The sequence below is a fragment of the Molothrus aeneus genome, chromosome 3, assembly GCF_037042795.1.
Source record: "Molothrus aeneus isolate 106 chromosome 3, BPBGC_Maene_1.0, whole genome shotgun sequence".
In the NCBI taxonomy this organism is placed as follows: Eukaryota; Metazoa; Chordata; class Aves; order Passeriformes; family Icteridae; genus Molothrus; species Molothrus aeneus.
The window spans coordinates 28,597,617-28,614,161 of NC_089648.1; the positions used below are offsets into that span (position 1 = coordinate 28,597,617).

General features: G+C 39.3%; 1 protein-coding gene across 1 annotated transcript in view; it reads left to right on the forward strand.

Annotated features, from left to right (window-relative positions):
• Window positions 1–16,545, forward strand: part of KCNK5 (potassium two pore domain channel subfamily K member 5) — a 34,589-nt gene that overhangs the window by 12,365 nt on the left and 5,679 nt on the right. The window contains exons 2-4 of the mRNA XM_066547880.1: window positions 13,309–13,420; window positions 14,822–14,988; window positions 16,089–16,257. Of these exons, the coding sequence (XP_066403977.1) occupies window positions 13,309–13,420; window positions 14,822–14,988; window positions 16,089–16,257 (448 nt within the window). The remainder of the gene's footprint in view (window positions 1–13,308; window positions 13,421–14,821; window positions 14,989–16,088; window positions 16,258–16,545) is intronic.

Here is a 16,545-nt window from a genome sequence, read left to right on the forward strand (position 1 = left end):
TAGCAGCAGGACAGTAGAGGTTGGTAGTGAGGGATTATTCATTCAACTGTAATGGTTCAATTTGCCAAAACCCCTCAAAATTCACCATGTAGCATCTTAAAACGGCTTGGTTTCTGATCAGTGGTGTTACATTCACTTTCTCTTCAAGGCTTGTTTGCATGCTTGATTTCATGGTACGGAAAGAGCAACAAATATTTTCAAAGGCCTTACTGCTCTGTTTTTCTATCAATTCATGTGAGCAATGCTGGCTTGGCCTCAATTTGCCTTAGAGAGGATCTGTGCTTAGGTCTAGCCCTTTTTGAGCTGAACATCCTTCTGTGATTTTATTATTGAATTTTACTGCATGAAAAATGAAGCCTCAGATTTCGGACATTCCTTTCAGTAAAGGTAGTGTGGGAAAGCAATGGGAAGTTTCCATGAGGATGGAGAAAGGCAAAACATAGAACTCATTGCAAACCATGAAATCAATAAGTATTATCTAAATCATGTCTGGGCAGACTACTACAGGTTTCCACAAACACTTCTGTACACCATGTGAGGACTTTTTAGAAAACACATGTGTGTGTTTTGACTGAAAATCTCTTATACTGCCTATTTTTAAAACACTGTTTTGTAAAATAGATGCTTATGATGGAAAGCTGCAAAGACAAATGTAACTCTTGCATTGCTTCTTACAAAGCAAAAGAACAAAATTATAGAATGGTTTGTGTTGGCAGGAGCCTTAATGATACTCCAGTTCCAGCCCCCTTGCCATGGGCAGGGGTAACTTTCGCTGCACCATGTTGCTGAGATTCGTGTTCTGTTTCCACTGTCAGATGGAATATTTCCATGCAAAATGTGCTTAATCTGAAGAGGACATCTCTTGTGTTATGTCTGTAGCTGTAGATGTAATAGCCATCTGTAAACCTTCAGTAGAATAGCACTTGGTACAAATAAGGAGTGCAAGTTATCATTACAAAATCAGTGATCTTGACTTGTACTTCTTTTCCATGTGGCCTTAAGATAAGGCTTCACAAAGTCACAAAGTCAGTAGGGTAATGCATCCACTTTGTAGAACTGCTAGTATGTTCAGTAAAGGAAATTATCTGTATTCTGTATGGCTCAAACCTTACTTAAAGTTCTTCTTGTTAGAAGTCTTGCAGGAGAAAAAATAAATCAAGCTCGTGCTTCAAAAATATTAGTCTTCTATTTATCAGTAGAGTTGTTTCTTTCCAAGTAATTTGTTTTGCTCTTCACCATTTATCTCTTGGATACTCGGCATTGTGTCCATCCTTGAGGAAGAGCTCCTGCACACCTTTAAATGGAGCCACAGAAAATGGTAAAAGAGTAAAAACTCTCCCAGCATCTCTCTGGAGAATTCGTCCTCTCTTACTAAGAGGATTTTACTAAGGACAAAAATATGCTCCGCAGTGCAGTATAGTAGTAATAAGGATTCCAGATCCAAAATCTTACCCCTAACACTACAGTGCAGAAATATTTACATTAGCTGAACTAATCACTGTTAATCTGGACCTTGGTTTGGGCAGGGAGGTTATTATACACTACCGTGCTGAATGCTGTGATTAACAGCTATTGCCTGGTTGAAAGCCTGTTTTAATTTGCAGCTTAGTTTCATTCAGACTTATTTTTTTGTTGTTTATTCCTATACCAAACTGGATTTTTGTTTAAATGGTTTTTGTTTGTGGTCTTGCATTATAGTTTCTGACACAGTAAAAAGAAAGCAGCGCTATCTCCTCTCACCCTTTATTTTTGCAGTAAAACTTGCTTATCTTCTCTAAATAAAATTGATGACAAAACCTATGTTGTTCTCAAGGGCAATGAGGTCCAGTTTCAAGATACGGAAGTTTTGGAACTCTCCTCTTACTGCAGGTTAATTCAAGGAGAATTTAAGTTTACAGCCTAGACTGAAGTAGGAAATTAAAGAAACTAGATGAGTTTCAAACTGTATTTTGCTAGTCTGTTGTCCCTATAATCGAACTAAGTCAAATGGTTTTTCCATGGTTCTTTTCTACAGGCATGCCCTTTCTCTTATTAAATCAAGAGCCTTTCCTGGAACTACTGTTTTTCTATATTAATTTTCAGATATTGCAGAAGTTGGGAAGCTAGGAGGGTTAAGTTTGATCTCCACCCATTTGCTTGTCCCACAGGAGATAATTTTCTCATCATTTCAATGGGGATTGTTTACCAAGATATTTTCCACTAACTTTAAAACTCTCTCTTTGTTCTCCGTGCCAAGTGACACCAAAAAAATGTGCACTTGCATCTTGGGAAGCATCATATCCTCAGGAAAGCTCTCTTGATTAGGTTTATTACTCAGCTGTTACTTTCCCTGCAAAACTCAAGCATATCAATACACTTTGTGATGTTTGTGTCCACCTTGGAGGGAAGGAAAAGGTGGTGGTGCTAGTTACCAGCACTGATTGAGCAGCTAATCTTGCAGAACATTACACAATACTAAGACTGTTTCTCCAAGTAGAAGCAACCCTATGGACTTTTTGTAGATAGAGTGGAATTCATTGCAGTGGTCAGCATTTACACCTATATGAATTACTAAAACGGGCAGCACGTGAATGTCTGGTTTTAATTGGGAGGTAGGACGTGGTGAGTGGAGTGGGTGCAGGAGAAAGTAGGGGAAAAAAAAATTCAATGTAGCAAATACTGGCACTATAGAGTGGCATAAAAATTTTATCGTCAAGTCTTATGTATCCTATTTGATGCTGCTCATGCTTTGTCTAACTTTGATCATCCATTCAAGCAGGGAATAGCTGGCAGGATTATTTACCTTTTCTGTTTCCAAACAATGATGTGGAATTAATTTATCTGTAAACTCACAACTTGTTTCCACTGGACTGTGTCCTGAAGTTTCCAGACTCATAAATATTATATTTAAGCCACAATTAGAGTTTTATGTGTCTTTCAGGTTCAGGTATGTAAAGAGATGGTTCTTTACATCTCCTCCAAATTCATGATTTATTGCATGGCCTTCAGATAACAAGCTAAAACCAGAGCAGAGCATATATCTTCTAAATTTGTATGTAAAATCTTTCCCCCCCTTCTTGTCTCGGACTAATGAGAGCTATTTCTGGATAATAAATTGAGATTGTACTTGAAGAGCATGATTTCTGCTGTCTAATATGGGTTAATTAACAGATTGCCTTTCTAAAGGATCACTTAGTCTGATTAAATTTTAATTGAAAAACAAGAAAAACAGATGAGCACTTAAAAGACTGAAATAAGGAGTGTTTCTGCCTGTGACAAATGTACACTATCTACCCTCATTCATTTTGCCAACTAGGAAGCATATAGAGTAAGAGGACACAGAGACAAAGAGAGGTGCTTGTGCTGTATTACTGTCTTTAATGAGACTGCCCTTTGCATGTTAAATCAATTTTTTCCTCTCTTCACTGTGTTGTCACTGTCAGCAGTTACGGATTAACTAAGCCAAGTGCTTGGTCTGTTACAAATTCATCATTTTAGCATTGTTCCCACAGACACTCTGCACTTGCAAAAACAAAAACCCCAGAAGAAAAAAAATCCTGAAATGCCCAGATTGAAATTTGTCACTCTGTTCCTTTTGAGACAGTCCACTGAAGAACTTTCTTCATTGTTTAACATGTGTATAACTGGTGCTGTGTTAAAATAGTGGTGCTAAAGATAAAGGGTGGAAAAATACTATCTATCATCAGTGCCTGGGAAAAGGTGTGGGAAAACTCTTTTCCACTTGGCAGAATAGTTAGAAAGCAGGTCTGTTCTGCAAAGTCAGGACAGAATCTTAAGCCACTATAGCCTTAATAAAGGTAGGGAGGTGTGACAATATTATCTCTTATGTTTTATTTATAATGGCATTGTATCTAAACACAAATCCTTTTGAAAAACTTCACTCATACACATTTTTGGAAGGTCCTGGAGACTGTATGCAATAGTAAAATGTGGTGGGTTGACACTGGCTGGATGCCAAGCACTCACCAAAGACTCTCTATCACTCCCCATCGCAAGTGGACAAGAGAGAAAATACAGGGAAAGGTTTGTGAGTTGAGATAAGGACAGGGAGAGATCACTCACCAATTACCATCACAGGCAAAAGAGTTTCAACTTGGGGATATTAATTGAATTTATTACTAACAAAATCAGAGCAGGATGATGAAAAGTAAAATAAATCTTAAAAACACCTTCCCCTTACCCCTCCCTCTTTCACAGGCTGTACTTCCTCCCACTCAGTGGCTCAGGGAGACAGGGAATGGGGGTGTTATGGTCAGCTCATCACACTCCTGGCACTGCTCAGGGAGAGGAGCTGTTCCCCTGCTCTGCCATGGAGTCCCTCCCACAGGGGACAGCTCTCCATGAACTTCTCCAGCACCAGTCTGTCCCATGGACAGCAGCTCTCTCTGAACTGCTGCAGTGTGGGTCACTCTTCCATGGGGCTCAGTCCTTCAGGCACAGCCCGCTCCAACGTGGGTCCCCCACAGGTCCTACCAGAGTGAGCTCTCTCCATGGGTTTGCACGTTCCTGCCAGGACCCTGCTCCAGAGTGAGCTCTCTCCATGGGTTTGCACGTTCCTGTCAGGACCCTGCTCCAGCACAGGCCTCCCACGGGTCACAGCCTCCTCTCAGGCATCCGCCTGCTCTGCTGTGGGGCTCCTCCACAGGCTGCAGGTGGATCTCTGCATCCCCAGGGACCTCCGTGGGCTGCTCCACCATGGTCTGCACCAGGGGCTGCAGGGGAATCTCAGCTCCAGAGCCTGGAGCATCTCCTGCCCCTCCTTCTGCACTGACCTGGGTGTCTGCAGAGTTGTTCCTCCCACATTCTCATTCCTCTCTGCTCTGGCTGCAGTTACATTTTTTTTTTCCTTTTAAGTGCATTATTATAGAGGTGTTGCCATCATTTTTGATAGGTCCAGCCTTGGCCAGTGGCACATCCAGCTTGGAACTGGCTGGCATTGGCTCTGCTGGACATGGAGGAAGCTTCAAGCAGATTATCACAGAAGCCACCCCTGCAGCCCCCCAGGCTACCAAAGCGTGGCCACACAAACACAATGGATTCACTAACCTGTAGCAAGGATGCTGTTGTTTAAATACTCTTTGCATTTACAGGTGATTCTGGGATTGGGTAGTGTGAATTTTAAGAACAGCTAATGTGATAGAACTTCAGATGCAAATAGGAGTTCACTGGCATATCCAACAAACTCTTGCAGAGAAATTTTGGAGCTCATGTTGAGCAGTTCCAGTTTGCTTTGGGGAATGTCAGTGTTCTTCCTTGGTTCTGAGCATGTAAATAAACCTTACAGAAGCTTCCTCAGAATTACACTAAATAATGAATATTCTCAAGTGTAAAGGTATCTGTGTAGGATTAAGATGTCAATGTTTTCTAATCCCTCTTCAAACTCAGTTACACCCTTTGAAGGACATACACAGGGCTTCTTTACATGCAGGTACTTAGTCAAGAGTATTTTCTCTCTGGTAAAGACCATTTCCGTTTTTCTGTGTTTGATAGTATCTTGTTTGGTAGTTTCTTGTCTTTGGTGTTCTTACTAGACAGCCTGTTCTGTGCTGGTTAATCAGTAAATTAAAAGAGATATTGAGCTCTAATCCACAGTTTTCTTCATAGCATGTACTTAATTACTTTCACTGGGATCTGCTTTCAAAGTCCAGTAAAGGACAAGGTATCCCACTCTATGCTTTCTCCACCTAAATGGAGATAATAAAACATTGCAATAAAACTAGCAAGACCGCTTAAAAAAAAGTGCCAGCCACATGTAAGTCTCAGAGCAGGAGGTTTCCCACTTAAATCGATAACGAATTGTGACAAAATGACTTAAATAAGAAATCAAGAACAAGACATGTAAAGAAATAATCTGGGTATTCTGTGTTCTAAACTAACAGCCAAAAATGATGCCTGATTTGCTGTCTGTTGTATCACAAAACTATGCAGAGTGAAAACAAGGCATGTATTTACATGCATTTTTTAACTATCAGGCTTAGATGTAGGGACAGCTTTGTGTGAAGTGGCATGTGCTGGAGGCTCAGTTAGGTAAGAAAAAATCTGCTTAGGTGAAGGCACAAGTTCCTGGCAGATCTAAGTAAAGCATAATGAAGGGAAAGCAATAGTGAGTCTTGGTTCTGTAATTAATTTATGCATTGAGAAGCACTGTTGCATGAACAGAATGAAACACTAAGAAGTTGGCTGGGTAAATGAAGAATCAACAAGATTAGCCAAACTCTTTCTACAGAGCAAGTTCAATCTTGTTATATAACTTTTTGGATAAAGTGTGTTATATACAATACATTTGAACTCTATATATACCTTTCTGTTTTGTATGCTGTAAGATACTGGTGGATCATTTAAAGTCACTTGTAGCAAATTTAAATAACTTTTATAATTGCCTTATTAAAAGCACACAAATAAACAAAAACCACTGACATGTTGAAACAGTTTTAAAAAACCAGCAAAACTTCTTTGAGTTCTTCTTTTTCCCAAGACTGTGGAAAAGTGAGAAGATAATATTCTATTTGTTGTATTGATAGAAGTGTGAAAATATAATCTCATTCTGGATTAAATCTTGCTATTGTTGGAAAAAAACTCCTCCCTTGAAGTATATTAATCCATGTTTTTCCAGGATTTTTTCCCCCACTGGGAATTTTCAAAACTTTGTCTTTTGATAAGAGAACTGTATTTTAAGACTAAACTGTTGATTGAAAAATGCAAAGTATGTATGCACTTGCTATAGCACTTGCACTGCATTTATAAAGTGATTGGTTGTGACAGCAAGGGGAAAACTTTTCCCCTGCTATTTGTAGTTGATCTACATTGGAATGTAAACCTGAGGAACAATACTTGCTTTCCAGGGTTTGGGGTTTTTTTTTTCCTTCTATTTCAATTCATACATAAAGGAGAAGGAATCCTATATAGTCCTAGTGATCTCTCTAGTTTTTTTGCATAATCTTCATGTATTCTTGTGGTTATGTGTGTTATTTACATCTGTCAACATCAAGCATGAAGCTTGTAGAGTTTCTTTTCTTCTAGAAGTGAAAGTTAACATTATTCTCTCAATGATTACTTCCTATTTTTTGTTTCAGTTTCAACTTTGACCTTGTGGTAGGCAGCTACCGTCCACAATCCCATTGTCCTGTTAGAAACAAGATTTTTCTGCCTTGGATTTTGTTTGTTAAAGCAGCCTATACAAGTTCTAGGATTATCAAGAGTCTTGCAGAACCTAGTTTAACATAGGCCAGCTGGGTATTCACTCCTTTATGCTTAGCTGATCTGGAACCAAACTTGTGTAGTCAACCGATGTCCTCTTCACTTAATGTGGAACTTATTAATTCCCACCATCCTCCTATACTGCAGGTGCTGCTGACTCATATCCTGCACCTCTTGCTTCCAGCTCAACTCTCTGCATAGGTCAGTAAAGGACAGTAAAACTTTCACAGGTTAGCAAGACACAAGGGTGTTGCCTGTCAGACCGAGACAATGTGGTTCATTTGTCTTATTTTTCTTTCTCAAAAAAGGTCGCAAACCATTCCCCACAGAAGAGAAGTAGGAAATCCAGGACTCAGCTAAAAGACTTCTTTTTACATCTGGCATGGTTCTTGTCCTGACAAACATGAAATTCATGCTGCAAACACAGATAATGCTGAGAGGGAAATGAGAGGTCAGCTGTCCTAAGTCCTGCTGGTTTGTGCAATCCTGCAGAGACTGTCAAGTGGCAAAGGCAGCCTCAAGGGCTTGTCCACTTGGCCCCGTGTGCTGGCCCTGGTCATGTTGCCAGTGTGATTCCGATGGGAACACTTGAGACCAAGCGAGCAGTTAGGGTAAGTCTGACATTACACTAGAGATGGCAGTGAAAGAAGATGGCAAGAACCACAATTGTGTGCTTTTCTGGTGGCTTTGAGCTGCTTAGAATGGGAGGATGGTTACCACCATGCTTTCCTGAGAACTCTTGCCTTGAGCAGATCACATATGAAATGTGCCAGGTGCCAAGTGGCAGAAATATATCCAGAGAGGGTGCTGCTGTTTTGTATTCTAGGCTGTGTGAGGTTTTTGTATTCTAATCCTTAAAGAATTTTTTTTCCTTTCCAAGAAGTGATGAGCTTCCATTTCTGTGCACTGACACGTGTATAGCAGCCGTTCTGAAGATGACATGGGAATAGCTGATCTTTCTGCTGCCTCAATGAAATCATTTCACCGTATGTGAATTCTCTCGGCTTTCTGCAGCTCTGCCACGTTGTGTCTCTGGCTACCAAAGTAAGCAGCGTGGCACAGCAAGATTTTCTTAGCAGTACTGCATCTGTCTTTGAGGTTGAGAAGAGAGGTGAAAGAATATATAGGTTAACATGAAGTCTTTGAAGAACTCAAACAGGAATTTCTAATAAAACATTACTTGTGTATACCTCATATATCTAGACATGAAAAGTAATTGGGGGAAAGAGTTTTTTATTCATTGGTAAAATCATTAGTTGCATAGTTGGCTTCACTTTCCCCTTCCTTACCCAAAACCAAAGCTGCCAAGGTATTCCAGAGAGGAAAATATTTCCTCTGATGGACAGTATCTTCCGTTCAGTTGGGGCACACTGGGGGTGCAGAGTGAAAGCCAATCACCTTCAATATCTACCTTGTTTGTTTGTTGTTTTGTCTTTCTCCAGTGACTGTAACTCAAAACAATAAAATATGGTGTTTAGTATTACATTAGATATATATTTGTTGTTTAACAACTAAATACAGAAACTTACTCAGTAGTTGAGGTATGACAGCTGTAAGCCAGGATTAATATATTCTAGTTTGACTGTGATCTTACAAGTTGATCTAGCTATAAAGTACTTACAAAATTCAGACTGTGCCTGTGAAATAGCTTCTGCTGCTTTTAATGTGTAAGCAGACATCAAAGTGCAATATGCCAACAGGACAGGAAACTTCCCCCGTGGCCACTGTGCTGCCTGTGTGCATAATGAGTTTGAGGATGCTGTCCTGTCAATTTAGCTGTGACCACCCACAGGCCTTTTTCCTTCAAAAGGGTTACTGGCTGAGAGGGTTTCTTTTCTCTTTATATACATGTAGTCAATCCTGTGACAATATTATCCAGGTCAGCAGAACTTTGTAATGTATACCTGACCTGGGAGTCTTAACACGTGACTCAGGTTTTTTATTATTGGAAACATATCCATTAACAATTAAATATGTTTTTATTGCATCTAAAAATAAGATTATTATAAACAGCTGATTGTTACAGCTGCTACTGTAACTTTATAGCTAGAGCCAGAAAACCTAAATCACTGTAAAACCCATGTGGGACAAGTAAAAGGGTGTGCAATTTGCATGGCGTGGATTTTAACTGTTTATGTAGTTTTAAAGTCACTACGAATTCCTTTAGGCTTTTTGTTCATACAGTTGCTTGTACCACTTCACCTATCTGTTTAGCCCTGCTGCTGCTGGATTTGGTTAAAAACTGAAATCTGGTTAAAGATGAACAGCAGTATACTGTTCATCTGATAGTTTAAATTTAAAATATATTACCCTGGACAATTTTATTGTGATTGGCTAATTGTCAGTATTATACGTACCTCTGATTAGATAACTACAGCACTTCCCTGGTTTCTTCAAATTGTATAAAAGATTTAGATGTCAGTGTGAAAAAAGATTGCTGTTAAAGCTTTTTTATTTCTTGTAGGAAAGTCTCTACTTGGTAGATTCTAAATTCAGTGTTTTTCAGTGCACTAAATCTTTACATCCTTGATAAAACAACTTGAGAAAGAAGCAAAATTACTCCTATGTTCTTTTGGAGTCAGAAGTGAGGACAAAGCCTAGGAGTCCTCAAAGGATGCATCAGTTCTTGCTTTAATGGGTTCAGCTTTCAGAAGCTGTGATTGTCCATTACATTGTAATATTCTTGGGAGTAGAATGAAAGCCATTGGGTCTAATTTCAGGCTTAATAGTTCAATTACATCTCCTTTCTTGTGGAAAAATAGCATTTCAAAAGACAATTGTTCATACGACTGGGAGAACCTTAAAGCGGCCATTAGACCTGTAAGTGAGATCCCCAGGGAATGCTTTGAATAACACAGGAGGCTTTAGCCTCTTCAAAAGAGACCTGACTCTGAGCAATATCTGGCTGTTCTTCCTCTGTGTAATAGGGTGCCTGTGGGGCAGGATCTCTTGCTCTAGTTTATATATAGTCGGTTTATTGTCTTCTGTCTTCAGTCTGGTGTATCTGTCTATCTGGCCACAAGTAACCCAGAAGTCCTTTTTTCTTCCTATTGCTTATTGTCATCAGACCCAACTGTTCCTTACTAGAGTCTCTTAAGACTTAGAGTAAAATCAGTAATGGTGTGTGACCTATATGGGCCAAGATCTCTTCTTGCTATTTTAAAATCTGTTTTGAGAACTTTCCAGCCCTACTCTTACTCATATGGGGGAAATTCAAGTGGCAGGTGCCTAAAACAGTCCTGCCTTTATCAGTATGAACTTTCTTAAGGTGAGACCTAAGGCGATGTATAAATTATAATTAGTTATTTTCAGCTTTTGCATTTGGGCATACTTGAAAAAGTATTTTAAAATTACATCTTTCAAGATACTAACACTTGCACCATCTACCCTCTTCTTCCTCTTCTTCCTTGCCTTGATTTTTACAATCCAAAGACTTTTTGGTGGAAGTTTTCTGTAGTTTAGGAAATCAAGCACAGCCAACCTGGGGCATTCTATATCCTCGCATATAAACAAAGTCACCTCTGACATTTTAGCCTAACAGATTTGCCAAGCAAAAAACCACAACTATGTTTGCTGTTCAGTTGTATAGTGTCCACTCACTTTTTTTTTTCTTTTTTTAAGCCAGAATTTTTAATTATTTCAGTATGGGCAAAAGTTAAGCTGCTTGGAAAGCAGCTACGTATTTCCCACAGCACCAAAGCTATATAAGCATGTTTTGTGACTGTCTTTGTTCCTGCAGCTGGGATGCATATAGTACATTCAGACTTATTGCAGGCATAAAGTAACTTAGAAGACTGGACTGTAGATCTTAGGTAATTATGTGCTAATAGCCAATAGCTGTGTGCAAATAGGGATAGGAAAAGGGTGTCAGCTGTGTCTGGAGAATTATCTCTTGTTCACCATACCGAGGGTTCATATAGCTTGTAGAGCTGGCCATCTCCCCCAGAATGTTAGCTGCCTGGCTGCAAAGGGCAGCTGTGTCCAGCAGCTTCTTCCCCTCAGATCTGGGACCTCTTTAGACCTCCAGACCTCAAATCCTGGCAGGTCTTGACATAATTGTATGTACTGGGAAACTGAGCTCATGAGGTCAGGCCAAGGTGGATTAATGCAATGAGATAATGGGAGTGGATAGTTCACTGGGTCTCTTGGAGATCACTTGTTTTGTGAGGAAACAACTACTAAAAAATATCCAAGTCTGATTATGGAATGGAGAATGAATGGAAAACTGGCGCTTAGTGTAATATTTTACACTGGGAGAAGGAATGGCAATGGAAGAAGTCAGGGCATCTTTTCAAGAATAATAGATTGTGTTTTTCACAAATCACAGGTGATGTGGATGTCCTTTGGGACTTTCAGGAAGTTCCTCTGCAGACCATGGCAGAAATGAGTGATTGTACTTTGCTTTCTTCTCAGATGAGCTCTTGTGACCCATTTATTTTTTTGGAAGAGGGTTTGTGTGTTTTACGTGCCTGCTCTCAAAACATTGTGTGTTTTACTTGCCTGCCCTCAACCTGCCTGTTTTAGGGCTGCTTCTCATTTGTACACCACTTTCTCATGATAAATTAGTGCCTTGGTGAGAACTCTGTCCCTTTTCTATCCAGAGCCTGCAGGCTATGGGAAGATACTGCATCCAGTTCTACACACACTTTGGGTTTACCAGGAGGAAAAAACCAAAAAGAGTTCTTTACCTTCATTCGCTTTCAGTGCTTTTCCTTTTATCTTCTGGAACAGCCTGGAACAACACACAGCAGTGTGTTGAAAGTGCATTTTTAATTAAATTATGTGCATCTTGTATATGTACAATACATTCATTTGAGGCCATCTTTATTACAGTAGGAGGGTGGTGATATGTAATAAATCTCAAGAATAATTAAAACCTGTGTTAACTTGTGTATGTTTTCAGTAGTCATTGAACTTTGTGTTGAGTCTCTGCTTGGTCCAAGATCAGATCTTAATCAAATAGAAAGGAAGGAAAGGGTGATGGGGGAAGGAAGAGTTGGTTGTTACTTTAAAAGTTGTTGCCAGTTTAAGATAAACATCACCTGTCATGTTTATTTCTAAAAAAAATTTCTAAAGTATTTTGCTTCCAGTTTTTAAGATATTTAGCTGCAGGTAGTTTCTATGTTCATCACTTATTGAGAGAGAAATACAGACAGTGGGTAACATTATAAATCAATATCTGGAAATATCTTCACCTTTTCTGTCTACTGATGTAGCCTCAGAGTTTTGTTCAGTGTTTACACTGAAGGGAAAAAAGCAGAGTAACGTGGTAAGGCTTTAACTGCATCATGATGCTACAGGGCAAACATTTAAATAACTTGAGATTTCCCAGAGGGAATATGGTATATCTGTTTGGTTTTCTCCTTTTACTTTGGGGAGGTAGAAATGCACTCCAGAATCAACAAGATGCATGGTTTTGATCTGAAACTTGCACTTTTGCACTGAATAAGAATAAGTGCTTTGCATTTGTCACAGCTACCAGATTCCAGCGTGGGAGAACAAAAGGGGCTGATTCAGGGGCAATGATTGGAATCCTGTTGCATGAAATGCTTTGAAAAAAATGTTAATTCTCTGTCTTTGAAAATTACAGTTTTACCATTTGCTTGTAGATGATTTCAGTTTGGTAGAAACAGCAGGTGAATTACCATGAATCACATGAGCTTTGCCAAGGATTCTATGCCATTCATACCCAAGTCAAGCTGAGGCATGTAACAGTGTTTTGAAATGAATAGTAGTTCTGAAGATGTCCCTAATATTAAACCAAATTCAAGATCTGCACTGGAGGTTAAATGCTAGTTCAGTTTTCAGGAGTGTTGTTTGCTCTCGGGAAGACATCCATTTAGTTTAAACTTGCAAGTTAAGTAAAAGTTTATCTAATTGAAACTCCCAATTGAAATGTCACAGCACCTGCATTAGTTTTTCTTATGTGAAGAAAGTTTTTAGTATTTCATAAAATTATTTTTAGTGAATATACTGGGCCAGCCTTCACAAAAAACTCAAGAGATTATTTTGAAAGTACGAGCTAAGGGGGAAAACCTGAGAGGGACAGACACATTTCTTTTTTTAGGCTGCCAGGATTTTACAAGATTGATTGTTACTTTTTCCTTACAGATTGTGTCAGATGCTGCTGGACAGGGGGTTGCCATCACTGGGAACAATACTTTTAACAACTGGAATTGGCCCAATGCTGTGATCTTTGCTGCTACTGTGATCACAACAATCGGTAAATATTTACTATGTCAGCCTTCCTATCTGTAGTTTTCTGTAGGCTCCCATTTCTGTGTCAAGGTAGCCACCGAATAAAGTCCCCTGGCTGGAGCTGCCTAAAGTGTGTGTTCACCTGCAGATTCATGGAGGAAAAAACCAAGGGTTTTGGCACCCTCTCCATGTGTGTACAGAAGAGAGAAGTGTGCCTTTCCAATAAGTAATGGACTAAAGGTGCTGTTGGGGTTGGCTGGTGTCATTCCAGTTCCATTGATTTATGCACTTGAAATTTCCAAATCATAAAATTCCAAAACAAAAGCGTAACAAGGCATTCCATTAAATGAATACCTAAAGCAAGTGCATATGAGGTTTTTGGATTGCTGTCTTGTTACACACGTTCTCTTGAGCTACTACTAAATTATCATTGTTCCTGGCTTGCAGAACTAACTATATTTTTTATCCACCTCTTAAAAAGAGATGAAGTAGAGCAACTGTTGCTTTTTAAATATCACTACTGATTTGTCCTTATAAGATCCTCTGCACTGGAAGACATCTTTCTCCTGTGATATACAAGTTTTCAGAACTCAACATCATATGCCCTCTGCTTTTGCAGAAAAATCTTTGCTACATGGTGTTGTTACACGCTTGTTGCACAATTCAAAAAAAAAAAAAAAAGGAATGCAAAATAACCAGAGAAGACCGAATGTAGAAGTCTTAATGTTACACCATATGCAGTACTGTGGTTTTCTTTATTATTTAAAATTCACAATACCCAGCTTATAATATAACTTAAGAAAAATGTTTAAGTCAATAACACACCTACATAAGAAGATTCTATCAGAAGTTTAGAATATAGGCTGCTGATTTTAGAGCCTGAATCTGTAATGTCCTCTTGGGTTCTATGACCAGCAAAGAACTAAATTTATTTGAAATATCTTGCACTTACTTGCCTTGCACTTAACTCACAAGCTCTTACCCTGTAAAGGTACCAGGTCACAAGTTAAATGTGTATAGTGTATCTTTCACCTGGGACCTAGCTTCAGGATGAATTTTGAGTTTCACACTGTAAAATTAAACCAGTCAAGTTTTAACAGTGCTGCTTAAGACTGGGATATCACATTAGAAGTTTTGAGATGAGCTTTATTTTCTATTTATCCCATCTTGTCCAGAAAAAGATGCGCAAAATCTAGGGAACACAAAGTGCAGTAATGGGGAATATGTGTTTGTTAGAGTAGAGTAGATTTGGAATGCATCCAGTTTCAGAAGATGGGCAGCTGAAGTAAAGTAAATCCCTTTTAGATGGTGAAGTAAGGAGTGCCCGACACAGTAGGAGCCCACACAGTGTTGTTTTGTGCACAGCTAGAATTGCCTTGAATTCTCTTCAGCCAGAACAGACTGAGGACATGCTTATCTCTTCCAGGTTACGGAAATGTTTCCCCAAAGACACACGCTGGGCGTCTCTTCTGCATATTTTATGGGCTTTTTGGAGTCCCTCTCTGCTTGACGTGGATCAGTGCTCTGGGGAAATTCTTTGGAGGACGTGCCAAGAGGCTGGGCCAGTTTCTGACGAAAAGAGGAGTAAGCCTGGTAAGCCCTTACTTGTTTACCCTTGAACTGTGTAGTTTTGATGCATGAATTAAGCTTGCATTTCATAACTTGCCTGCTTATCTTGTAGTAAATGAACACTTGCACAAATTTTCCCAAATGTTGTTGCATTGAAAGAACTAAAAGAGGGATGGGGTTTGATGTGTTAGTTATGCAAGAAGTTTAGCAAAATGAGATCTTATAAAAACCTTTGATACTACATCTTATGTTAAAGGCCTTTAGAACTAATGTGAGGAGGCTCTATTTCACAGACATTTCATTCAAGCTCCTCAGGCCAGGAATGAAAATATGCTGTCCTGCTTGGCTCCCTCCTGCCTGCATGCTAGCACAAATATTTCACTGCTGTGCAGTGAACCTACTGCAAAACAATATTTTGTTCTGAGTTACTGGCTTTTGCTTTTTTGTTTGTGACATTTTGTTGGTTTTTTTGTGATGATTTGTTTGGGATTCTTTCTCCTGCCGTCCCCACTGCAAGTGAATTCTCAGTTCTAACTCTGCACAGAAATGGGAGGCAATGCAAGGTCATAGTGCCTGGAGGGCACTGGGACTGCTTTAGTTTCAGAATCAGAGCAAGAAATTTCTTGGGTTTGCACCTGAGAAGAAAGTACAGAAAATAATGGTGATAATATGTGTGTATGTGGAGGTTTGTACAGAGGTTGACATGAGTGGCAGAGGGAAGGAAACAGAAATGGGAGAGAAACAACTTAAAATGCTTCTGATCTTCTGTATTGAAATGAGTAAAAGGAAAGTTAGAGGTACTGATGGCTTTTTCGACTAGAGTGCTATGTCCATATCCCATTCCAATTTATAAAATACTAGGGACTCCTTACACTCTTCCAAGAGCATGAAAGAAAACTATGAGCAAATAATCATTTTTGAGCAAATAGTTGCAAGAGTAGGGAGTTCTGCCTAAAGGAAAAAAAAAGTGTGTTTACTTCAGTCACTTTTAGGGACTTTTAATTATGATGGCTAAATTGTTAGCACAAAACAGAAATATCTGTTACTGTCAGATGATTCTTGGTGCCATGGGTGGGAAAAAAAAAAATTGAGATTGTTCCCTGACTTTTGCTTTTTCTTTGCAGAGGAAAGCGCAAATTACATGCACGGCTATCTTCATTGTTTGGGGTGTCTTGGTCCATCTGGTTATTCCTCCCTTTGTCTTCATGATGACTGAAGGATGGAATTACATTGAAGGCCTCTATTTCTCATTCATCACTATCACCACCATAGGATTTGGAGATTTTGTTGCTGGTCAGTAATTGAATTTTATGTATTATTTTATTACATGCACAGCATCACAATTCTACTTCCAAACTCTTAATTTGAAAATTTGTTTTCTAAGCTTTTACAGCACATTTTGCAGGATAGAATATTCTGTTAAGGCTGGGTACTGATGCAGTGGACTAGATCTGGCACTTCAGTGTTGGTGTAGACACCTAAGGCCTTTATTGGGTTAATTTTGCAGCCAAGTTCTAAAGTCCATAAGTGCTTCTTGTACCCCATGTCTGTATTTCACGCAAGGAACTACCCTGCCCACCA